Source organism: Aulostomus chinensis, chromosome 18 (assembly GCF_037954235.1).
Source record: "Aulostomus chinensis isolate RoL2024-O1b breed Wild chromosome 18, RoL_Achi_v1.0, whole genome shotgun sequence".
Taxonomy (NCBI): Eukaryota; Metazoa; Chordata; class Actinopteri; order Syngnathiformes; family Aulostomidae; genus Aulostomus; species Aulostomus chinensis.
In genome coordinates, this window is record NC_141337.1 from 5,281,837 (window position 1) to 5,306,995 (window position 25,159).

A 25,159-nucleotide genomic window follows, 5' to 3' on the forward strand; every position below is an offset into this window, starting at 1 on the left:
AATGACCACATTTTGTTCTTATAAATAACAAAATGGGTACAATGTTGTCACGGAAATGTTGTCATTATCCTATCACTTCCAGCTCGTCCCCCCACTGAAGCAGAGGCACCTGTAGCAAGAGTCAACCTGCTGACTGTTCACACCAGCAGGTCCCGCCCTCTTCTGCCCGAGCTCGGTTCCTATTGGACGCTGGGATGAGTGACTTCATGCCAGTGGAGCACCTGGTCGTCCGTCATCAGCGGGGCTTTCGGCGGAGCTGCGTACTGTAAACTGACTTCCCAGCAATGCGGACGAAGAGGGGCAAAAACGAGGGAATAGTCCGGTTTACTCTGCTAACCCGGTGGGTCGGGACACCGCTGAACCGTTGGGCCTGATCCGAGACGCCTCGGTAACCGCAGCGACAAGCCTGGACGAAGCTCCGGGGCGGATATTTTTCTCCGTCTGAAGCCACATCCGTATTCCCAGCCCTCGTCTGGGATAGTGTCCTGAAAGAATGGTTCCTTGAATATTTTATACGAGCTTGTAGCCTCCTCTTTTTGTTGTTGTTGTTCTTTGCCAGCATCGCTTCTTTTTCTTTTTTTTAATAAAGTCGCCATGGTGGACTCCATGAGGAAGACTTTTGTGGTCCCCGATATAAAGCCATTGGATTTGTACGACTGCACTAAAGCAAAAATATGCTCAAGTGTCGGATGGTTACTGGCAAAGTCCTACGGCAGCGCAGGTAGGTTGAAGGCCCGGGGAGTTCTCATATGACCCCGGGAGGTTGGTTTAAGATGAATATTCCTGTGTTGTCCTGCAAGATGATTATATTTTGTTTGTGTGTGTGTGTGTGTGTGTGTGTGAGAGAGAGAGAGCTCATTCATGTTGGGGAGCCACTGCAGTGTGTGTGTGTGTGTGTCTATGTGTGTGTGGAGCTCAGCGATTTTTTCAGCACAAAGAGCAGCATATGAAAGGGGAAAGCATGCACTGTGGGCATTTTTCAACTCTGACACATGTCATTTGTTCTCAGTCAATGGGTGGTTACGTTGAGTAGGTACGTCTGTCAGGGCACCAGGCCTCCTCCCTGGGCCTTATCACGCCGACACATTTCGCCCTGTGAAGGCGCCGGGCTTCCATCAGAAGGAGCAGACCGCTGTTTCAAATCGCTTTGACACGGCACACGGGGCGTAGATGGTTCTCTGTGCCGTTCTTCACTCTCAGGAATGACAGCCCTCATGGCTGGAGACCGGCAGCATTTCCCCTGTGCACTTCTCAAAGCTGCATGCAGGCAGTAAGTGATCGGGACGTCCTCTGCTCTCCTTTGTCAGAAATGCCTCTGTAACGCAAAACATACCTAAGATGTTTATGGAACACAAATCAGCAGACATGGTTTTGCCTGAGATCACATGAGTGCAGCAGCTGTGGCCCTGAGCTGAGGTGATAACAGGTCTCCAGGTTTAATTCCTATCTGGGGAAGATTATCACAAGGACGCTGACAACATGTCTTTTTTTTAACTTTATTTTACCACGGGCGTAACGTCAGGCGCTTTGTGCTGTTTCAAGCAAGTCTTGGGAACATGGAGGGGTGTCACACAAGATTTGGGCCCTCTTGAAAAGATACTGGACCCTGCCAAGCTTTGGATGTTCTTCTCTTAAAAGCTTCAGCGTCCAATTCTGAAACAAAAAAGAGAAACAATGTTCCTGACTCCGTCTCGGCGAAGGTTAATGGTTATGTTATTTAGCGTAGACTTTAGCCTGACTGGTTTGGAAAGGGTGCGTGAGATGAAGTCTGTTTTTGCTTTAAACATCGTGACGTGGGTGTTGCACAATCCCTGACGGGCCCCGGGTGCAGGACTCCGGGCTGCTGCAGCCTCTGTGTGTTCTGTCACACACCTTAACCACGCCCTCTGGTCAAAGTCAGGCTAAATGCAAAGCTGCAGGTCTAGTAGGAGCGCGGCGATGTGTCGTTTTTGTCTAAATTCATTTACTGTGATGACATCATCGTCCTCGTCGTCATCAAGTCTCTACTGAGAAACGGAAAGAGCCCGGTCACCTGGTTTTCTTCTCTTTCAGGTCAATTAACCTAACGAAAACACAAGGTGACATTTTAATCCTCGCACTGCAAAATGGACTTTCCACATCGGCCACTTCTACATCTGGAGACAGACGCGACCGGTAGCTTCTTAGTTGAAACCGAGCCAAGGGGAAGGAGAGAGCGCATCCCCACGACTCCTCGCCCTCACAAGTGGCGACGCACATTGCTGGGTTCTCCCTTTAGAAGCTGTTCGATCCGCCCACCGATGCGTTCAGTTCCATATTAATCCTGCGTGGAGCCGCTTGGGTATCCCATGACGACGGTCTGTCATACTCGAGTGCGTGTTGAGGGGTTGGAGTTGACTTCTGCCCAACATTTAAACCTGTAGGCGGATATTTGGCTCCTCAGTACCCAGGCAGCGTTTTGATGACTTCATATTAAATTGAGGTGTGTCGTTCTCCACCGAGGTGAAGGAGAGGCAGAGCAGTTACTTTGCTCCACCCTTGACTTCGCTGGAAACCACTTTTACGTTGAAGGAGACCAGAAACTCCTGACGGGCCTGTTTGAGGCCGCGTGCTCCTGCGTCCTAGGGATGGTCTGCTTTTAGTTGTTGTTGTTGTTGTTGTTGTTGTTGTTGTTGCTGCAAGTGTCTGTTTCATTACTTCCTGAAAGAAGTGAATGCTGAAGTGGTGCAGAGATGGTGGAGTTTTCCACTCCAACCCGGATGTCTGTATCTCCATGGGTTCCCTTCAGCAAAAAATAAATAAAATAAAATAAAATAAAACACTGAGATTTTTATTTTGGATTATTGCAAGAAAAGAAACTGAGTCCGGCAAAAGTTTATGATAAATATGTTTTCCTCAGTTTAATGAGCTTCACACAAAACACCATTTTTAGTACTTTTGAAGCGTTCCTGCGATTGCTAGAAGCCCAAAGCCAATTTTAGGCTATAAACAAACGACACCACGGATGCACGACGTCACAATTTAACTTTGTGCTTCTTCTCACTTTAATATCTGCCACAACTTTTACAGTCTGGTTTAGCTGATTGTTGCTAACCACCTTAGCTTGAAAAGCAAAATTCACGCGTGTGGTTTTACTGATGTATTTTAAACTATTGAAGGCATTTAAACAAAAACCAAACCCACTCAAAAAGGGAAACCAGGAATCCCGCAGCAGTACTTTATTTCCTGGTTTTTAGGACTCATTCCTGCACAGAAAGCAGTTTATCGTCGAGCTCGTCCTTTTAGTTTCTCTCGGAGGTCTCTGTGTTGTCCTTTTTTAATGAATTTCAAAACCTCCTCATACCTGCATGCTTCAAAACCTGAGCTGCTTTAGCGTCTCGGTATCTGAGCAGTAGAGCTGCTTGGATCATGCTGATTCTTCTTGGAATGATTACTCACCCTGTGCCAAGCAGTTACTGCGTTGAGTCAACAGGGGACACGGACCTGAGGAGGATGTTTATTTCGCTGCTAGAGTTCAGTCCGAGAGAAAGGAAGTCCCTTTGGTGTACTGTGAGAAACTCCCCCAGACTTTGTTACAATTATTGACTTGTACAATTTGTGTCAAGATAACGTGATGCGTCATTGATTCCTGTCAGAAAAGCGACTATTCACAAGTTGCCACGCAACACAGGGAGGTCAAAGGCCAGCGTGAGATCTGGTTTTGCATCTGTGGGTAACTTGGGGCCACTTCTGGTGGTGGTGGATACCAACCAAAATGAAGGCTTCCTGTATGTCATGATGTCATACAACTGACTTATTTCTCTCTCGAGTACCTGTAATGCAATCACACACTCTTTCTGCAGGATGTCCTCCTGCGCCCACTGGCCTTCTAATGCAATTTAAGGTTACTGCTCTTTTGTCATAACGCTGTGGCGCCTCTGGTGATGTGTTGCAGGGCTGTTGTTGGATGTCAAATTAAGAGCTCGAAGGTCTTCTTGAGTGCAGTGAGCAAACCCGAGTGCACGGAAACGTCAGTTTCAGCCAGAAATCGAGGGAAATGCAGCAAACAACAGCAGTTGCTTTGATTTAAATTGATTTCATTTTGAAGTCAGTGTTAAGCTTTTTTTTTCACATTTTACTTCTGGCTTTTGCAGAGTCCCATCTCTTCCGTTAGCCTATCACATTCAGAACAAGTGGTCACATGTGAGGGTGGGGCTTCAACACTGCTCCTGCAGATTTTGCTGCAAGATTTTGGGGCAACCAAACAATGCCTCCTTTGTTCCCAAAAAAACAACAACCCATCATCTGTGTTTTATCCTTTGGACCACATGATGACGATGATGATGATGATGTTCCTGGCTCTGGCTTCCAACTGTAGCATGATGTTGCAGTTATCCATTTTATACAGTTTTTTTTTTTTTTTTCAGAAGTGGTAATGAGTCAGCAGACAGGAGCTTTGATTAGGCGGTTGTGCACGGATGCCTCGTTGGTGCTTAATGTGACCTTGAAGATAATTTCTTCTTCTTGTTATGATGTAAAGTAGCTCGAACCTCGCACGCTTCCGCATATCCGAGCTCACGCATCATTAGCCAGTCCGTGATTCCTGGAAGATTCCTGACTCCTCAGGTGGTTAAATCCAGCAGGTTTCGCAGGCTGCTGCTGGGCCGTGTTGTTGACTCTGAGAGCTACTTCACGTGAACTGGGACGGAAATCCAGCGTGAGGTCGTGTTAGTCTCCTTCTCTCGAAGGAGTCTGCGTTTTTGAAACTTTTTTTCTTTTTTTTTGCTTTGTGTCTGTTGATTATCGTAGGACAAGTCGTCTATGACACGATCAAGCAGGTTGGCTCTATCAGTCAGCAGGGTAGGACGCATGGCTGCTGCTATCAGCAGGTCAGGACAGATAGGAGCCCAACACGTTTGAACTGACAACAATCCAGCTGCATCCGTTCACCAGAGGCTTTCTCATTACTAAATATTGTTCCTGCACGCCAGTGGTGATGCGATCTTAATCGAGCTGTTTTTCTGGAGTCTTAACAACAATGTGACACTGTTAAAGGGCCCAGATAGACGACTCCCACATCAGAGAGTTGGTGCCCATGAAGGCCGACTGTTGTGTTGCCTCGCATCTGACCTGAAAAATTCAACTTGAACACACCACAAACACTCCAGCTGACTGTCAGCCAGCATGAGCACCCATCACCACTCAGACAGGAGAGAAGAACGAGGACTGCAGATGTCAACAAAGCGGCGTTCGCTCACCATTTTCACATAATCCCCGTTCGCCTGTGTAGAATGTTTTGCGAGAACCTCTTGATGAGACTCATTTGCTCTCTTAGCACCAGATTGCTGAGGCTGACCAATCCGAGTTCTCTCTCACTTCCCACTCTAATTGGTGAACATGCTGATGAGAGCTAACAGGTTTCAACTTGCAGGGCTCTGCGGGGACTGGGGTCAGAGATACTCGCTGACGGGCGTTGACTCACGGCCAGACGTGAGCCGCGTGGGTTAGGGGCCGAACTGAAAATCTGCTTGGGCTGCTCTGTCACAAGAGGGGACAGTGTTAGCAGCAACACAAGCTCCTCTGAAAGAGGCAATCTTCTTTTTCAGCCCCAATTTAGCATAATGTCCCTGGTGTGTCAGCCACCATGATACAGTGGCCATGTTTTCTTAAACCCTGTATACAGTTGCAAAAACAGTTGATCAGCCTTGACCTCCATGACCTGTGGAGGTGACATCACGGGGCTGTGGGCCCAGCGAGTGCAAACACACAGAAGCTTGTGTTTTTAGCACGACTGTTTCCCAGCAGGTGTATTATTTTCAGTTTTATGGCGCAGTTTTGCTGCCCAAGGCTGCCAGCTGGTCATTTGTCATTGATTCCGAGTTTGTGTGTGTATATGCAAGTGTGCTTCTATGAATGTGTGACGTACAAAGCTGTCGTTCATGGCCAGAAGGTCTCTAATGTCTGAGTTGTGAGATTTGCATCCTGCTTTGCCTTTGTTTTTTGTTTTGTTTTTCCTTTCTTCTTCCCATGACATCATCAGATGACTTCATTTCACATCAAGTATGGGACATGATAAGCTTGTCCCTGACTCTAGAAACATCATGTTTGAGTACGTACTCCGTTGTGGTGTCACTACGTTTGCAGCTCCAGTGGAGATTGTAGTCGTGTACCCGGTAGCATATTTACAGCAAACAGGACCATGTGGTATGACTCACAATACTGTTGGACGGTGGTAGAAATCATCAAAGTTGTTTTGGTGTCTGATGTTTGTGGGTTTATTATTTATTATGTGTCTCACTGACAGTAATCACACAGTGACACCTTGTGTATAGCAACCCCACCCCACCCTGTTTTTACAGTAAAGCAGAATTTGAACTCTCCAACCACACTCATAGATACTCCTCTGTGTTTTCAGGTGGATTGCTGCAATCTTTCAGCTTTTCCCCCTGAAGGCCTTTTTAAAAACATGAGATCCAGTGTGCTTGCACAGAGACGCAGTCCGGAGGTTGAGAAACCAGTTTAGGAGGGTGTGTCGAGGGTGTGCTTTTAGCAGGATGTTTGCTGGGATCTGTTTGTTTACAGCATGGCAAGTCTGAATGAGATATTTGGGTATCCCCCGCTATCCACCAACGGGGCTTCAGTGCTTCAGTGCCTCACCAAATCATTCTCTGGGATCACGCACAAGTCGGAGGCAGAAAGTTTCATCAGCCGTCTGATTGCTGCGACTTTGAAGTGCCAGAAATGTTAGCAGAAACTTTGAGTAGAAATGAAGAAAGAGGGAAGAAACAAGTGGCAGAGCATCTTGTAATCTTCCTCCTTCTGAGCTCATCATGCCCCACTGACCTCGAGACTTTCTCTACTCATTGGATTTTAGCTGAAGAGTAAACACCAGTTGTTTTAATCTGCTGCTAAACCTGGAAGAAACTCAGCGCTCGCTCCAGAGGAAGATGCTCATGATGCTATTGAGCTGGAGACTTGCCATGATGCAGGATCATATTTAACTGTGTCTGTATGTTTGGTCCCTGATAGAGAATGTCCCTGTGGAGCTGCGTGACCCCTTCTACTGTGACCAGTATGAGCAGGAGCACCTTAAGCCACCCGTCACACGCCTCCTGCAGTCCTCAGAGCTTTATTGCCGCACCTACAGCCTTTTATTGGGGGGCATCGAAGCCGAGGAACAGCCCAAAGACAACGTTGCTCTGCTGCAGCTCCTCGCCGAGGGGGGCCTAGTCTCCAAAGACCAGGACACACCAGTGACTGATGCAGATCTCCGACAGAAGCCCATCAAAATGGTAAAGTAGTTGTGGTGTCACATTTCACTAAAACGTCCAAGCATCAGCGGGGCCATTTTCTGAGACTTTGCTTTCCAGGCAGGAGTAGTCGAGTGAGCCTGGCTGTTAATATAGTGGTTTGTTTATGCTTTGATTCAAGAGATTAAAGGACATCAAAAGGACCCCCACTCATTCAATCCCCCCGTGCTGCCCCCAGCTCCTCCCAGAGGATGAGTGGATCCAGCTGCCAGGGCAGTCGTGGTGACACAAGGAGCCTCTACTTTAATTCCAGGGTGTGAGAGGGAGGGGGAGTCTGGGTACAATAGATGCTCCAGATCAGTTGCAGGACAATGACTAAATGGTTCTGCTGAAACTTAAGATGGTGTGTTGAGAGGTAAAGTCTGGGCTGGCTTGGTTAGTTAAATCAAGAGGAACTGGTTTGTCCTCTTTAGCCCTTGACAATGATTCCCTCTCTGCTACGCCCTCAACACCCCCCCCCCCCCCCCCCCGCTTGCTTGTTCTCTGGCCCACATGAGAACAAAGTGGTCGTAGTAGTCTGAAACAGGTTGGGTGGTTTTCCACAAGCTGCCTTAAAAACGACATTAATCGAGTTTTTCTCAGTGTCACGCAACTGTAGTTCCCCAGCCGAGCCTCATGTGCATGCAGGCTGTTTTCTTTTTTCTTTGTTTAAAGTCAGGAATCTCCGGGGGATGAAGAGACGACGACGATGATGTTGTTAGGTGGAGGCCGTTTGCTCCACAGCTGATGTCTACCGGCCGGTGCGGCAGGTGCAGCGCTGCCGATGCTGCAGTGATTATGAGCTTGATTATGTGCTCGAAAACATGTGCATCCATCTGTGACCTTTTCTAATCCAAAGTGCACAGATGTGGGACCGGGACCTGTTCAGCTCAGAGACGGAAGACGTGGGGTCGATGCTGAGGGCTGGAAAAAAATAAATCATCAAAATATTTTATGAAATGGCCACATAAATGACCGACGCACATTCTGAAGGAGCCGTTATGGCACGGAGATGCATTCTCCACCGTTCTTTGGTTTCAACCTCAGTAAAAATTGCATATTTTTTTGCAGTGAAAATGAAAAGAATTTTCTATCATTCATCAAAATCATTTTGAAAATTGCAACAAAATTGACAATTGTTTTTTTTTCATATATCTAGTTGTTTTTTAAAATTGTCTCTGTACCAAAACAGTGTAGATCTGGACTTTTTGCTGCAGCCGTGTTTGTGATTTGCTTGTTTGTTGTTTTATTAGGTGATCAGACTGTACAAAGACACAAATTTGAGGATAACTTTCCCAGTAAGGCATAAAAGCGTTCATCGGTATGATTAAAAATCCCATTTATGAGATTAAAATGTCGTTCTCATCTCTACAGCTTCAGGAATAATGTCCTTGTGTCACATGTGATGGCTGGCATGCATGTTGCTACCATAATTCAAGCGTGCAGAAATGCGCCTGCTCGTGTGCATCTCTGACATCTTCCAGGTCAAACCGTGGAGAAATCCAGGACCCAACAGCCCGACCACGGAACTCTTTACTTTGGCCGTTGCTGTTAAAATGCTGCACTTGCTTTTCACTGCTTTGGTGCACGAGCCCTCTAGCCGCCGCTTGGCTGCAGGCTGCTCTCTGTGCTTGTCTGCTACCGACTGGCACCGTAGCTACAGTGTGGCAGGCAGGGAAAGTGGGTCATGCTGCAGCAGCACGAAGGATGGAGCTTCAATGTGGGTCTTGGCCAGTAAACGGCTTTGGAGCAGCAGCAATCTGCTGCAGCGCTGCTGTATATTAAAGCTTCCCATTTCTGTGTCAGATGGGGAAATGGCTTCTGCTTGTTGCTCAGCTATATGCTGTTGTGCTACTTTATTGATACCTCTTAACTGATCAAATAATAATGCAGGGATCAAGGTTCATCCTAACTAATAAATATTCTAGTTTTGGCTCGGGATGCTGCACCAGCATCAGTATGCAGCTCCAGTGACCTGCTGTCTATAAATGGTACTCACTCGCTGATAGGATCAAAGTAGGGCAGAAAACGGAAGATCATTGTTCACCTAAAACATACAAAACAGCACCACGGTACGTGTTCTCTTCAGCTGTCAAAGTGTGAAAAAACATTTGCTGATTTCGTTCTGCTGTTTTTCGACCTTGGAAATTTCTAGTCGTTAGACTCCGAAGTTTTCTGGAGGGAGACGGACGGTGTGAGTCGTGTGATCTGGGACAAGGACAAAGCAGTTCCCGTCTACTCTGAACCAAACGTTCTATGACCGCGTTTCAAGACGGGTGTAACATGAAGCTCACCAACAGAATAATCTCTAATTCTCGCTGATGCCCAGATATTTTACGGCCGATTCGTCTGAAAGCAGATATTTACAGACGTTGTTATCTGTATAAAACAGTGAAAAATGTGGGGGGGGGGAAATTAAATTTGAAAAGGCTTTTCTTTATTTTCAAAACTTGGAAAAGAAGTCCATAAAATCATACTTTTCCTTAAAGAGGAAGGGACTTGAGAAGAACTGGGCCGAAGTGAGCAGAGGCACTTGGGAGACGATGGCCCTCCTCTGCATCTCCTCTTTACCAGGGTTATGATGCTCAGTTTTATTTAATCTGGTTGATGTAGGTGTTCTATTGTTGTAGTCATTTGTGATGCCCTTGAAATATACAGGATTATACTTAGAGGGAATATTTTGTTAATCCTATTTATTTGAATTTGGGCTGACAAATTCCTAAGAAGCTGAAAAAAAACTACATTATATCATTTATTCACTGCGTTATCTTGAAATATTTTTGGACATAATCTCCCCTCATGATCCCCTAAACGCCTTGGTGTTCCTTAGCTCTGTTATGCAGGCAGATTTGCTACATTTCTGTAAAGATTTCATGTTGATTGAAGGAGTATTAATTTCTCCCCTCTCAGTCACATGGGTTTTTAGCTACAAGTAATTTCCCTCATATCCCTGAGAAAATGTAGGTTAATTAGTGTGTTGCGTTCAAGGCATGAATGTCTATTCTGTCGTCTGTCTGCTTTGTGCTGTTTTCATCAGATGGGCTGGTCTTGAATGGCTCCTTCAGCCCAAGCAGCTTCATCCCGGATTTATCCCAGAAGAAAAGCCTCGGAAGATATTTTTTCTCTTTGGGGGTTGGGGGGTGGGGGGTCACCAGTGCAACCATCCCCTCCTCGGTGTACATGCGTGTCCCCTACCTGGTGATGGCCCAGCCCCTGTAACTCCTCAGATTGAGGATAAAGATCTGTGAAGATTAGCGATAATCTGCCATGCAGACTGAACGTCATCATCTGTGATTGGATGACACACCAGAGATGACCACAGACTCATCCTGCACCCGCCCGCTAACATCAGACTGATTTGTTCAATTGAGACAGCAGCACAAACTGATCCAATTCGTCGTTACTGACATTGATTGCTCCAACGATGTGGTTGGGCGTTCGTTCCCACGGCGGCTAACCCTCCCAGAGCCTCTGTTGGTTTTTGATTGGCACTGACACTTAAATCATACTGCTGTGTTGGCAGGTTTCTGGTCAAGTGAGCATCAGGAGATTAGTTGAAAAAAGAAGTGGCAGACCATCAGAAATGCTAACCATCATCTCGCACCACTTGCTCAGCTGCAGGCCTTGGCGAGTGGGAAACGAATGTCCTTTTAAACATATCGATCACATGGCAAACAGGTTTAAAGAAGCAAATATCTGTGTTCGTAGTAGCCGTACGCTTTAGAAGAACCTGCAGATCAAAATCCCCTGCTGGGCCCCAGACCTGCCTGATCCCTGTTTGTCTCCCCCCAGTAGGCAGGGTAGGGGGAGGGGTGGGGCTAAGTCATATTTCAGACATAATCAGGTTTTGCCCTCATCATAATCTCACTTAATGATCATAAAAAGCTTCTGCATTCTTTGTTTGGCTCAGTTGTTGACACAGTTACACAGGCGGGTTTGGAAATAAACAACAACAGCAGCAGCAGCAAACGCTGTGCACACTTCAAATCGATGCAGTTGATTAGTGCAGTATTAATTCCTCTTCTCGGTCACATGAGCTGTGCTGCTGCCGGGTAGATGTTTCTGAGCGCGGAGCTGATGCTAAGCCAGGAGCATGGAGCGGTGCTGTGGTCAGATGCATTGTGGGTCAGCTGGTTGGTTGTTATGGTGATCTGGCAGGCTCTGTGCTGTGTGTTCTAGAGTTGCTCCTCTCTCCCCTCTCATTAGGGAGACTTGTGATTTAGCTTAGCGGGCTCTCCTGGGTCAGCGACGGGAAATCCACCAGCAACAACCCCCCCTTCCTTTTATTCCGCACTTTTGGCCATGAATTACCCTCCACTCACTCCTCTGAATAATTACTGTACGGCCTGACAACGCGGTCGGCCGCTCTCCCTCACTGTCTGTTTGTTTTCTTTCGTTTGTGGTTTGTTTTTCTCTGTCGTCCTGTCTTCTTTCACACTTTGACCGTAGTTGCAGCCTGTGATAAAACTTGATGCGTGTTTACAAAAACACGTTGTCCTAAATCACTCGGTTTTCATATTTTAGTGTTTAAAATGCAGCAGCCGATTTCTTTTGTTTCTCAAATGAAGAGGCTCATGTTGCAGAGCTGCTAAATATGTTTTGTTTAATTAGGTACCTCATAAAGATCAGCACGGGGCTACGCTAGCTCAGTGCTAAGTTAACACTGTTGTCTCACAGCAAAGAGGTCCCGGTCGTTCCAGGTCCTTTCTGTGTTGATTTTGCATGTTTTCTCTGTGCCTGGGTGGGTTTCCTCCGGGTTTCCCCACCATCAAAGACATAGTTTAATACTGTCGGTGCTCCTGACCGAGACTCTAGCCGAAGACCTGGAGTTGTTCCCAAGTGCAGCACATGGCTGCTCGCTGCTCTGACAAATTTAATTGCGTCTTCATTCGATGACAATTAGTGGTGCTCAAAACGAAACTGCAGTCTGGTCTACTTTAATTTTCCAATTGCAAGGAGGCACCATGTTTCTTACAGATTACACGTGTGTGTATTCATATTGTGGCCCGGCCGAGCTGTCCTGCCTTCACATCGCATTCCACAGACTTGAGAAAAGATCTTTTTAAACACGAAACCCCAGAGAAATCACTCCATTGACCGTTTCATGGGTTTCCCGGCGACAAATGAGTGACAATATAAAAAAAGAAAAATCCCTCCAATAATCACTAATTATATTTCAATATAGTTTGAATGAAAGTTTGATTTAAAAAAAAAATCCTGTGAAAATTTTGGATTTATAATCGAAGCCCAGGATTAAGAACTGAAACGTTGCAAATAATCATTTTCTTCTGTATCGTTGAAAATAAGTTTTTTTTAAAAAAACAACAACAAAAAAACAAATATACCTGTTACAGTGCTACATTGCCATTCATGAAAAACCAAGGAGGAGGACTGGTGACGGTATATCTTGGATGATATGATAGGCACAGCGCTACTGTGGGGATTATTTCTCCTCAGGCGCTCCAGCACATCCGTCTCATTTTTTTGTCCTGCAGACATTTCCACTGGTTAGAAAAGCCATGCCTCACAGCTGTACAAGCAGCAGCAGTGCTACCCTGGGCAACAATGTTTGGAAGGCAGGTCGGCTCCCGAGCCACTGACTGCAGCACATCCACAGAGCTTGCACCAATGCTATCGGACAAGTCTTTGCTGGCACAGCTTGCCCTGCCCGCCCCAGCGATGGGTCTGCCCAGGTCAGCACTTTACATCAGGGTTGAGTAGGCAGACATGCAGACAGGGCTCACGCACGCAGCTGGACCGCCACCATCCCCCATCTGTGGCAACGTAAGAGGTTAGAGTAGGAATGTCTAGCCTGTAAAGTGGAATTAGTGCTAAAAGGGAACAGGCACTGATTTGCACAGATTAGGCTCAAAACTGAAGATTGGTAGAATGAAGGAACGGCCCCACGATCGGAATGTGGTGTTTGTGACCTTCCTGTCGTATCTGTCGGCCAGAATGAATTGTTTCAACAAGGCGGTTGTTGCAGTTCTTCAGTCGTGAGGAGAAAAGGCCTCGACTCTGCTGCTGCTTCTGCTGCTGCTGCATGGCACGAAAGTGATGTAGGAGGAAGAGACGAGGACAAGGACCGTCCATTGAACATGTTCGCACAATGACCTCTTGGGCATTTTTCCCCCCTCCAGTGTTTTTCTTTTAGCCTCATATGTACTTAAGCTCTACATTGTGGTCCAGTATAGCCTGATCTATTTATTTACTGTTAGGAATAAAACTTTTAAGGCAATTTTAGATTCATTGTGCAAAAACTACTCTTATTATTGTGTGAATATCTGGATAATTTAAGAAAAACACAGTTGGCTTCATCCCCGCGGCACCAACGGAGCACAACTAATGAGCTTACAAGTATATTGAGTTAACTTGCTCTCTCAGTCTGAGCTGATCATGTTGGTGGTGTCGTTTAATGGGCTCTAGCCATTAGAAAGGCATCTGCAGTGGGGTGTCGGGTACGAGAAAGTGGACTGATAGAAATACGGGTTTGATGTGTTGAGGGGAAACGGCGTTTATTTTCCACGACGTGTTGGAAGTCATACACAAAACATGTTGAACACCTTTCACCTGCACCGTTTTCTGTCATTCTTCCTGCTGATCTTCGTTACGTCGCCTCATTTTATCCTGCAGTCTGGTACACGAGACTCATCCAGTACCGTTTCACTGTGCAAAAGGAAGCGCACCTAAGAGAGAAGGCAGCGGAGGAATGACAGCAGTAGGACACACGTGTTATCATAATTCAGCCCCATAGCCTATGTTAACGATGCAATGATTGAACAAACACAGGTCCAAAGTTCATCCACTGTGTTTGCTTGCTGGGAACAGAATTCCTGCTGACTCACAGGGGGCCTCTGGTGACCCCTAGAGGGCACAGCTGGTGAAAGTTGCTCCCGCTGCAGCGTTGTGGTGACGGCTTCTGCAGCATCCTGCCCATGTCCAGCATTATTGTGTTAGCTGTGGTTGACTGATGCCGCCTGCGCCCTCACCCGTGACCGTTCCTGTTCTTCTCTCCTGTGTGATCGATGCAGAGCGCTCACCTGGCTGTGATCGATGCCCTGATGGCAGTGGGAGCCATGGAGACGATGACCGCGGTGAAGTCCTGTGGTTCTGCTGAGTTACTGGGGGGAGCTTCTAACTGGGAGGATGCTCTGCTCAACTGGGTTAACGGGGTAAATAACAGAGAAACGTCGCTCATATATTGCATCTCATCGCTGAGCGGATTTTAGCTTCTGTAGCGCCCCGTTTTGAATGAGCCAGAGAAAAAGAAATTGGCAGGCTGTAATTTTTTCAAGCAATACTTTACCCAAGAAGTGTATTTTGTCTCTCTGACTCCAGAATGCAGAAAGAGCCAGCCAACTTCTGGTGGCCAACGACAGAGAGCAAAACAGCCCAAAAACAAATGCATCGTCTGGGATAATCCACCTCCTTTTTATCCAGCTGTACATGCAGTAATCCGCCAACAATTTGATTTGAGCCAAAAAAAAATAAAAAACTCTTCATACTTGGCGTGAATGAGTTGGTTCAACTGAACGCAGGCCTCGCTCATCCACGCTTGTCCACAGTCGCACCAAACCAGAAGTTATGTGCTGTGTCTTTTTAACCCAAATCAAAGTATTTGTGGATTACTGAGATTACGGCTGGATAAAGAAGACATGTTTTCAGTCAGATGACGTGTTTTAGAGTCTTTATACTGACATGTTTGGGCGCTTTTGCTGTTGCCGTTAGTTGCTCTCTGTTAGCTACGAGCTAAATATACGTCGCTGGCTCGTTCTGCATTCTGGCCACTGAGGCAGTGGTGAGGAATTGTAAACTCAAGACACCTTTTTTGGAATACTTGAAAGACCAAGTACACTTGTTGTTTTTGTGTGAAGTATCAGTTTCAGATCCATGCTATACGTGCACTGCTTTGTCTTTTTGTCGTGCTCGCAGTTGAACCAGAAGCTTGGAGAACTTTCTGAAGGAGCCGTTGGTGATTCTTCTCAGGGCCTCACAGAGGGAGAGCCCCAACCTGTTCAGCCCTCTGTGAGTATTGCATCAAACATCCAGCGCAGTTCTCCCCCTCCCTCTCTGTCTCTCTCTCTCTTCTCTCTCTCTCTCTCTCTCCCCCCCTCTCTCTGTCTCTCTCTGTCTGTGTCTCTCTCTCTCTCTCTCTCCACACATGAGTCTATCCAAACACTCTTAATAATCTGCCTGGGATTATGCTCTCAGTGCTTTGCAAAAACACATGAAGTGCAGCGTATTAAGCTCATATTGTGCCACATTGGCTCTCTTACTGCACCAGCAGTGGTTGATACACAGCCACTGCTCGGTCTTGGCACCTTCGTCACTTTCTCTTGTTTGTCTAGTTCTCTCACTGTAGCCTTAAACCTTCTCTTTGTGCTCCTGTTCTCCATTTCCTTGTTTTCCTCTATTTCCTGTACTTACTCCTCTGACAGTGTCCCACTCGCTGGTACTGGAAACTTGTTCCTGTAAGTTCCCTCTCTTCCTCTTCTGCCCCCCCCCCCTGTCCTTCCATCCCTCCAGTGTCTTCATGAATTTATCAGCAATTATAAGAGAGTCAGGTGTGTTTGTTTTTTTCCCCTCTGTGTGCTGGTGTGACTCTTCGAGTGTGTATCACTTCCTTGTCTGCATTAGATTGCATGACAGCATAATAGTCATACAGGGTTGGGTGGGCACTGACGGCTTTGATGCATTGAGTGGTGCATGAATCTCAACCAGGCCTTGAAACTGACATGTGCAACCTGTTTTGCTGGTCCCGTGTAAGAGTCAGGTGTGTGTGTGTGTGTGTGTGTGTGTGTGTGTGTGTGTGTGTGTGTGTGTGTGTGTGTGTGTGTGTGTGTGTGTGTGTGTGTGTGTGTGTGTGTGTGTGTGTGTGTGTGTTTAAGAGAAAGGGCTCTTGTCTCTACTCAGGGTGGGCTGTGTGTCTACACACGCCAGTTTGGAACATTTTACTCTCACTTGCTTTCAGCCCCTCCTCACACTCTCACTTGTCCCACTTTCTCCTCCTTCTTTCTCCTGCTTCCTCGGATTAAATCTCTCCCTTTGCACCTGCCATTTATTCACCAGGACTCTCTCTCTCTCTCTCTCTCGCTCTCACTCTCGCGCTCTCTCTCTCTCTCGCCTCCACACATTAGCTTGACCTTCATTCATCCTCACATGTATTCTTTATTTGGCAAGGGTATTTTTTTTGAAACATTTTTTTGTTATCTGTTACGGGACAAAACCTGTTCCATTAATGGTCGTTTTGCTATTAATATGCATTTGAAATTAACAATAAAGAAAGCAAACATTAGCCAACTACCACTGAGCCAGCCTGGTGAAACTGTCTCTATCTAACATGCTCAAAAGTTGAGTTGTGCGGTTCTGCTTGGACCCCTCCTACTGTCCACCTGGCCACTGTCTGCATTATTTCGCTTGCAGTGTGGTCAACTATGAGAACCAGTCAGGAGCTACAGAGCAGTTAGGCTGCAGTTCCGATTAGTTCCATATTGTCACAGTGTCTCATAGTGCTGGTAGATAGGAGGGGTTCCGGAGGTCACTGCAGAGCTCAACTCTCGAGCTCGCGAGATATCGATGTTCTCACCAGGCTACAGCTGAGCTCCCGTCACAGTATTTGATTGTCTGTCCGTTGTCTCGTGCGTTTGTTTTAGCTCCGCTACAGAAAAGATAAAATTCACTCCAAACAGAAGCCCGTCTTTCCGGTGGTGAACGATGTCAAAGACCTGTCCAACGGTTGCGCCATTGCTGCAGTCATACACTACTATTGCCCTGGGCTGCTTAGACTGGAAGGTACCAATAAATATTCCACCCTTGACCTGTAAGAGTGAAGCCCACAGGCATTTGAGTGTAATTTCACATTATTTTTTCCTACTTCCCTGTAAGATGTTTGTATGAAGGAGCCCATGTCTGTCGCTGACAGCTTGTACAACCTGCAGTTCATCCATGAATTCTGCGACAGCTGTCTGAAGAGCTGCTGTCACCTGGCACTGGAGGATTTGCTATACTCACCACCGGAGCTTCAGGTTCTTACTTGTTCATACAGGTTCAACATTCATACTCCTGCTGGCCTTTTGTTCTTGTTGTTGTTCTTGTTGTTGTTCTTGTTGTTATAAACTAAGATGTTGTTGTCTTCTTGTCTGACCTATATTTTGTGATATGTTTAGCTCAACGTGCTGAGCTTCTTAGCGGAGCTGCTTCACTGGTTTGAAGTACAGAGGCCAGAATTTGTTCAGCCAGTGGACACATTAGGTAAGTTAAGGTGTGCTGTGGAAATCTAATCCCACCTGGAAGTTCATTACGTTGAATAATATCTGTGGCGAAGCCTCACTGGTGGTTTTCACGTTCATCAGATGGATCCACACCAGCAACACCCAGCAGTGCGAGTGGTAACAGGTGCATTTCCTCTCTTAATATGACTTACTTTACTTTTGGTAAATTCTCCATGTGAAGCGCATGTTTGAACTGCAATTTCTTTTTTTCTTTTTTTAAACTCTGCAGTACCTCTCCGTCTATCTTCAAGAAGCCCTTTCTTCCTATTTCCTCCCCTGCATCAGGTGAGACGAAGACCTTTGGTTTTATATTTTCATTTTTTAACCTTCTATATCTGGTTCACCTGTTTCCTTCTGTGCTTGTTTGTGTTTTAGTTGTCTTGTATGATGTTTTTTGTTTGTTTGTTTGTTTTTTTACTTCATTTAAAGGACATTTTTTCCTTTTTATTGTCATGGTTTGGTTGTGCATGCTTTTACATGTTTGTATGTGTCCCACCACTCAGGATCTTTGAATCAGTCTACCTCAATGTCTCATATAGAAGGAGCTGGAAAGACATGGAGCAAGAAACCTCTCAGGTAGGACCCATATATTCATTGCTATTGTTGCACTGTATACATTTTGCTTTTTCAGTGTACTTAAACTCACTTTCTTATCTACTTAGACGCCCCTTGTCAGCAGTGTCCTTCAGCATCCCTTTTGGCCTGGACAGTGATGTGGACATTGTGATGGGCAACCCTGTTATCACCCGTTCAGTGAGCTCCGACCAACTTAACCCAGCAAGCCAAAGTGCGACTCGGGCACCCTTCACTCCTCCTGAAGACCTCAGCCATCTGCTTAGAAAACCTCCAGGCTCCAATGGTCTCCAGAGGGCTTCCTGGTCCACACAAACTCCCAATATTTCAATGCTGGCTGAGGAGAATGGTATTGGGGCGAGTGAAACAGGAGAGCTGCCAACCATTGAAGAGGCTCTTCAAATCATCCACAACGAGAGCAAGATGGAGCCCCGTTTACACCCGGATGGCGCTCCTGATGGCTTCTACCTCCACTCTCCAGATGATCCTGGTAGTTCAAGACATAACAGAAACTTAGCACCCATCAGCTGCTCTGCTCCAACACGCTCAGGAATGATGTACCGGCCTACAGGAGAGTCCAAAGAGTCCAGTCGCACCAGAAACACCTCCGAATGTTCACGAGATGACGACTCTGTCTTGAGAGATGGCAGCGTAGACTCAGATGCATCAGAGGACATGCCCAAGGCCCAGTCCACTCCAACCACACCGGCAGCTGGGACACGCCATGTTAGAGACCAAGGCAGAGAGGTATCTGACAGTGGTGTGAAGATGACCAGCTTTGCAGAACGCAAAAAAAAGCAGAACACTGAGACTCGCAAACCCAGCGAACCCTCTGCTCCTCAGGTGACCACGTGGACACCGAAGTCTGAAGAAAGCCCTGGAAAGAGCCCGCAACTTAATAATGAAATGTCTGAGCTTGGGGCCCGGCTTGAAGAAAAACGCAAGGCTATTGAAGCCCAGAAGAAACGCATTGAAGCTATTTTTGCAAAGCACCGGCAAAGACTGGGCAAGAGTGCCTTTCTACAACTGAAGAAAGAACAACACGAGGATGAAGGTGATGGGGAAGGAGGGGACGGCCAGTTCAGCACCTCATCCACTGAAGAAGACCTCTCGCACTTGACACTGGAGGAAAGGCTAGCTCGTATGGAGGAGGAAGAACAGCAAGAGCAAGGTGAACAGCGCCCCTCTGTGGAGGATAAGAATGTCAGCGAGGGGCTCAAAAAAACAGCCAGCCAAGCCAAAGACAATGCAAGTACTCCAGGAGAGAAAGGCCCTGGGGCACCTGGTGAGAAAACAGTAGCTCCCCTCGGGGACTACAACAATGCTGTTTCCAAGCTGACTGCAGCCCTTAGCTCACTGCAGAATGACATGCAGCGACTCACCGAGCAGCAGAACACACTAATTAAGAAGAAAGCTACAACCCCCAACAACAAATCCTGGGTTATCCCAGCCAGCCCTAAGACCCATCCCCCTGTACGCCTCTCACGAGAATCCACCCGAGATTTAAATTCAGCCGCCTCCTCTCCATCTCCATCCCGCAGAATCACAAACCACGCTACTCCTCCAAAGTCTCCTCAAGTGATTCATCGGAGAGCCCAGTCTGTGCCCCCTAAAAGCCCCAAACACAGCCGTTCTTTGGATGTAAAGGTTCCTGCCTTTTCAAGGGTTCTTAACGCACCACAAAGTGTTGACCGCATTCCCCACCTTCGTCGTGTAAATCCCATGCAATCCCAGGTCCAGACTTCATCCTCATTCTCCATCGGTGACTCTGACAGCTTAGATGACCTGCGTTCACTGGGACCGACTCCTTGTTCAACACCATCGCTGACTCCTCTACCAACTCCTAGCCAGACTCCCCGTCCTGCAGCTGATGACACTCTGTCAGAAGCAGGCTCCAACGACTATCAAAGTATATTTAGCATGGACTTGGACACGGGGCTCCCGCAAGGTCCCAGGAAGGAAGGGCATACAGGTGGAGGCTGCAGCTCAGGTGCCCCCTCGGAGTGCTCCTTCGACAGTGATGCTCCGGCAGTGGTGATGAATGGGAAGCGAAGTAGCCTGATAGAGATCTCGCTGTCTGCTCTGGGAGGTGACGGAGATGATGATGACCAAGTACCTGACGCTCTCCTTGACTCGATGAGCGACAAGACAGAGCCAGAGACGAAAGGAGGAGTTGGTTTCTTTTTCAAGGTAGGTGACAATTATTAGTGCCCCATTCCAAAATGTTTTTGGACGACCAGAAAAATCGTTGCTTATTGAAACCGGACTGTATTACTAGGACGACAAAGAGCGACCAGAGGATGAGATGGCTCAGCGACGAGCAGCTTTGCTGGAAAAACAGCAGAAAAGAGCAGAAGAGATGAAGCGACGGAAACTTGAGCAGGAAAAAGAGTCCAAGTGAGACATTACATCACTCGTATAGATCACAAAGGGAGGATGTGAAATATATTATCTACGATCTGTCACATCTGTGGTTTTAATATTTGGATTTTACGAAGACGAAGGAGAAAGCCATCATGTCGTTATTTCTTTGTATCTTCAGCAAGCCGCAGTGGATGATCATCGAGGGTTGGGGGAATAAGAGCGAGGACAGAGTGCAGACGCCAGGTACGCCTCCAACCTCTCACACACCACCAGCAGAGGGGACCCCACAGCGGAGAGGCGACTTCACGAGGCAGGAGTATGAACGGAGGCAACAGCTCAAGATCATGGAGGACTTGGACAAGGTGCTGAGGCAGAAACCCACCACAGTTCGTGGCGTCAAGAAGCAAAGACCCAAGAGTGTGTTCAGAGATGACTCGGCCCTCTCTCACAGCCCTGTCAAAGGTTACATGGGTAATTATTTGCAGCCGTTTTTGTCTTTGAATGTCCCTGTCCTGCCTACACATGCATTTGTTTTGCAAGTGTAAAGATTCTTTTTCTTTGCCCTTTCAGGCAGCAGGCTGAACAAGGTGTACTCGCACTCCACCATGAACCTGTCTTCCATGGCTAATGACTCTGGAGGCTTGACTGTCAGGAAGTCTGCCAGGTAACTTGGAACTCGGCTGTCATTTTCTTGATAAATACTCCGATTTTTTTTTTTTTTAACATTTGATTTAAACTTGAAATTGTTTGATGACTTTGAAGTTCCAGAGGCTTTAGAAATATGGTTTAATTTGAGGTAATCGAGCGAATATGGTGAGGTGGAGCAGAGCACACACTCCCCACACACAACGACATGCACATAAACACATGGTAGTGTACATGGAAACGCAACGTATGTACTGTCCCAGGTGATAGAATTTTGATAGTCCAGTGGTGGACTGTGGGCGCCCTCTAGTGGGCCGTGGAATGCTTTTAATTTGAACTCACTGTTTTGCAAGTGAGGTAATTTTTAAAAAAAAATGTAAATTAGAATGCATATATGAAAGTAAGATGTAAATTCTATGTTTAAACCATAGAAAGTTTATTAAAAAAAAAACATTAAAATGGTAAATTTTGACTTCTATGATAGAAAAGGTAAAAAGAAAAAATTGAGTGGAGAAATTAGACTGGAAAATATTAAATTCGTGTGTAGATGTGGTTGGTTTTTTTATGAGCACTGGCCTGTAACTGGTATGGATAGTAGGCCTTGATGTTCAGAGGGTAAAGAACCCCTGATCTACACAACTAGCAGGCAGCCATTCATTTCAGAGTTTAGGTTTAAGCGCCTCTGTGTGTGATAATAAAATGCAAAATTAAACCGAGAGTCTCTACCAAAGCCAGTGGTGGGTTTTGCTCGTGTTACCAGGGCCAAAGGGTAATGTAGTATTCAACAATGCCCACACAACCTCAAGGTCTGTGTCTGACCTCCCTCTGTGTGACCATCCAGCCGTTCGCACTCTCCCTCCCGGCTGATGTCACCAGGAAGGAGGAGCGCACAGAATGGAGAGAAGGACTGGGAGAGCGGCTCCACTATTTCCTCGCCTGCCTCGATCCCAGAATACACAGGTAGAACAAGTTCCAAACCAAGAGGCCATTTTAAAGAGTACATGTACTATAGACGTTCGTCAGATGGAGTTGTGAAATGTCGTGTTTCGCAGGACCGAAACTGTACAAGGAGCCGAGCTTCAAGTCCAACAAGTTCATCATCCATAATGCAATCACTCGCTGCTGCCTGGCTGGCAAGGTCAATGAACCACAGAAAAACAAGATTGTAGAGGTGAGCTTTTCTGCTGTGTCAGAGTCCAACACAGGTGCACTCTAATGAGGCTAGAAGTGACTGTCGTGTCTCCTTTCATCTTCACTAATAGTGGTTTTTCCCCCTCTCTTCTTCTCTATTCAGGAAATGGAGAAGAGCTCAGCCAACCACTTCCTCATCCTCTTCAGAGATTCCAGTTGTCAGTTCAGAGCTGTTTACACCATGAACCCTGAAACGGAGGAGATGGCACGGCTCACCGGCATCGGCCCTCGCATCATCACACCTGAGATGGTCGAGTCCATTTACAAGTACACCTCTGACCGCAAGCAGTTCACCGTCATCCCGTCCAAAACCATGTCCATGAGTGTGGACGCCTTCACCATCCCTGGTCACTTTTGGCAGAAGCGCCCAGGGACTCCCAAGAAGCTCAGTACCCCAAAATAAAGATGGACTCAAGATGGGTAGCCGCGTTATTCAGGGAACCGACTCCCAAACCTGACTCTATCACCCTTTATGTTGGCCGGTGTGGCCAGAGCCCAGTTAGACCAGTAGTGGAGCGCATGAGTGATAAGCTTTTTTTTTTTTTTTTTTTGGCCAGCTTTCAACCTGGACCCTGAGAACAATCAAGTCGACTTGACGTGCCAAGAGGAGATAATCACTCAACACACTCAGCCGATGTAGTCAGTAGTTTCTGTCTCGAGGGCTTCTGGTCGACTCCGCCAGATCTAACCAGATTGTTCAAAGTCATGTGACTCACTGAGTCAGGATGAGGACTTCCCTTCCCCCTCACACCCTCTCTCCTCATGCCTTGCCTTACCCTGCTCCAGGAGTCATTTTCACGACTCTTAGGTAAGAAAAAGAGGGGACAACCACACTGCCTTTGCAACTGTATTTAAGGCCAGATTAGTTCCCGCCCCCTTCTCGGTTCTGTTTGCTTTTCCTTTCGCGGCCTTTTCTTCTTCTTCTTCTCCTCCCTCCGCTTCCTCTTCTTCCTCTTCTTCTTCCAGGGCTCTCTTATCTCCAGTTTACTGAGGCACCAGCTCTCAGTTCAGAGAGGAGATCTCAGCTGAAAATGAACGGCAGGTAACACTGCTCTCATATGAATGTAGGGCACGCACTAACAACTCATCCCATTCGAGGGAGGGGGCGGGGGGGTCTGGTCGGACCAGGAATAGTGGGTGGTTCCTCTGTGCGGACTTGCACAGCTACAAACTGCCTGTGCCACAGTAGATAGTGCACTAACTCTCCTTCAGCTGTAGACATCTGGATGTTTTTTTTTTTTATACTATTTTGACATGTTTTTGCTGGACAAATCGCTTCAGTCTTTGAGAGCTGAAAGGAGAATGAAATTCACTTTTTTTCCCTCTTAACTTGCTTTTTCATTTTCAACATGATGAAATGAAATGAAATGTAATCTCTTAAAAAAAAAAAAAACAACATACTGGAAATATGAAGGAGGGCTGGTATACATAGTGGTCATTACTTGGATCCAGCTCCGTGTGACAGTGATAATCAATGCTGAATTAATATATACTGAATGCTGATTACTTGTTTTGTTGGTTTTTGTTTTTTTTTTGACAATGATTTGTAAAAAGTAAGTTGACCTTTGTAAGCTATGGATAAGCTAGCCTGCTGCTTAAGCATTAGTGAAATGTATGTTTGAAATGAAAGAGTGAATGAGAATAAATGGTCAAGCAGCTGCAAATCGCTGAAACTTCTTTGTCTAGGGAATAAAAAAAAAAAAAAAAAAGCAATCATGTCACCAGGAGTCCATTTCCTGTCAGATTCCCTGTCTTTGTGTGTCTAGTAAGTTGTTAAAGGATCATTCCGGACTGTAACAGCTCTCAACTACCGCACATAGTGCACAGACTGACTCCATATACAGCCGGGGGGGGGGTAAGAGGCCAAACTGTCATATTTTTGCCAGTGTGTCAGTGCTACAAGGAAAAAAAAGAAGGACAAAACAAAACACTTGACTATGGAGTTGCAAGTGATCGAGTCAATACTGCAGCAAAAAAGTGGCGATGAATTCTCTTCCTTCGCGGTCTTAAGCACGACAGCGCCTGCCGAGGTGCACACGTCTTCTCTCAAATCACTGACTGCCTCCAGCGAGTGTGTTGTTTGAATGAGATGTGAAAATATGTCAAGAGGAACGAAATAGACAATAGATGATTGAGTGTGTGTGTGTGTGTGTGTGTGTGTGTGTGTGTGTGTGTGTGAGGAGTGCACATGGAAATAGTGGATGTTTGTATTTATTTGTACGTCAACAAGAGTAGTTATGTGGTAGCTGAACACTTTATTTTGATTGTGCAATCCTCCCTTAGAAATCCCTGCCCACCCAGAGGTGTATTTATTTGGTTTGCATTAGATTGTGCATTTAATGTTTAGTTTCAGGTTCTTTCTAATGTCTTCCTTTTTTTTTTTTTTGGTTACGGTAGTTAAGTCACTCACTAAATTGAAAGAAATTGTCATCTCATATATGTTTTCTTTCTTTTCTGTCATCAAATCTGTGCCAGCACATGTATGTTCATTTCATAAATTGACTTCCCTTGGCAACTGGACCAGATGAATAAAAGCAAATCCTTTTTAAATCATCCATGTTTTGTCATTCCCATGTTCATATCCTCATTTATATCTGCATTGTTGTTGAATTGGTGCCGTTAGCTCAAAGGTTCCCCTCACAGTGTCTTGCTTCAAACGTTTGTGGCTGACAGGAAAAACTAAAACATCAGCATTTGCAAAAAAACAAAACTGTTTATTCGGTCATGCATTTCTTTGAACTACACAACTCCTGCTGCTTGTGTGGGCTGGATGGTCGCAATAATACTGTTGATAACAAGCCCTGGAGGGAAGGACGGCTCAGGTTTGGTTTATCTGGGGTCACATACAGGGTTTATACAGTCTGGAAA

At 46.3% G+C, this 25,159-nt stretch overlaps 1 protein-coding gene across 4 annotated transcripts; it reads left to right on the forward strand.

Moving 5' to 3' along the window:
• Positions 1–82: 82 nt before the first annotated feature.
• Positions 83–24,841, forward strand: camsap3 (calmodulin regulated spectrin-associated protein family, member 3). 4 transcript variants are annotated; one of them, XM_086186013.1, is made up of 18 exons: positions 83–721; positions 6,988–7,250; positions 14,279–14,419; positions 15,180–15,272; positions 15,686–15,718; positions 16,901–17,039; positions 17,133–17,272; positions 17,414–17,498; positions 17,600–17,642; positions 17,748–17,803; positions 18,058–18,094; positions 18,181–20,281; positions 20,370–20,488; positions 20,634–20,926; positions 21,026–21,119; positions 21,942–22,060; positions 22,153–22,271; positions 22,395–24,841. In XM_086186013.1, exons 1-18 carry the CDS (start codon positions 595–597, stop codon positions 22,692–22,694), a joined length of 4,302 nt encoding a protein of 1,433 aa, XP_086042139.1. In that variant the 5' UTR covers positions 83–594; the 3' UTR covers positions 22,695–24,841. The 4 variants fall into 4 exon arrangements, with proteins under 4 accessions (XP_086042139.1, XP_086042136.1, XP_086042137.1 ...); XM_086186010.1 differs by having other exon boundaries at positions 84–721; positions 18,022–18,094; XM_086186011.1 differs by lacking the exon at positions 15,686–15,718 and having other exon boundaries at positions 85–721; positions 18,022–18,094.
• Positions 24,842–25,159: the final 318 nt, after the last annotated feature.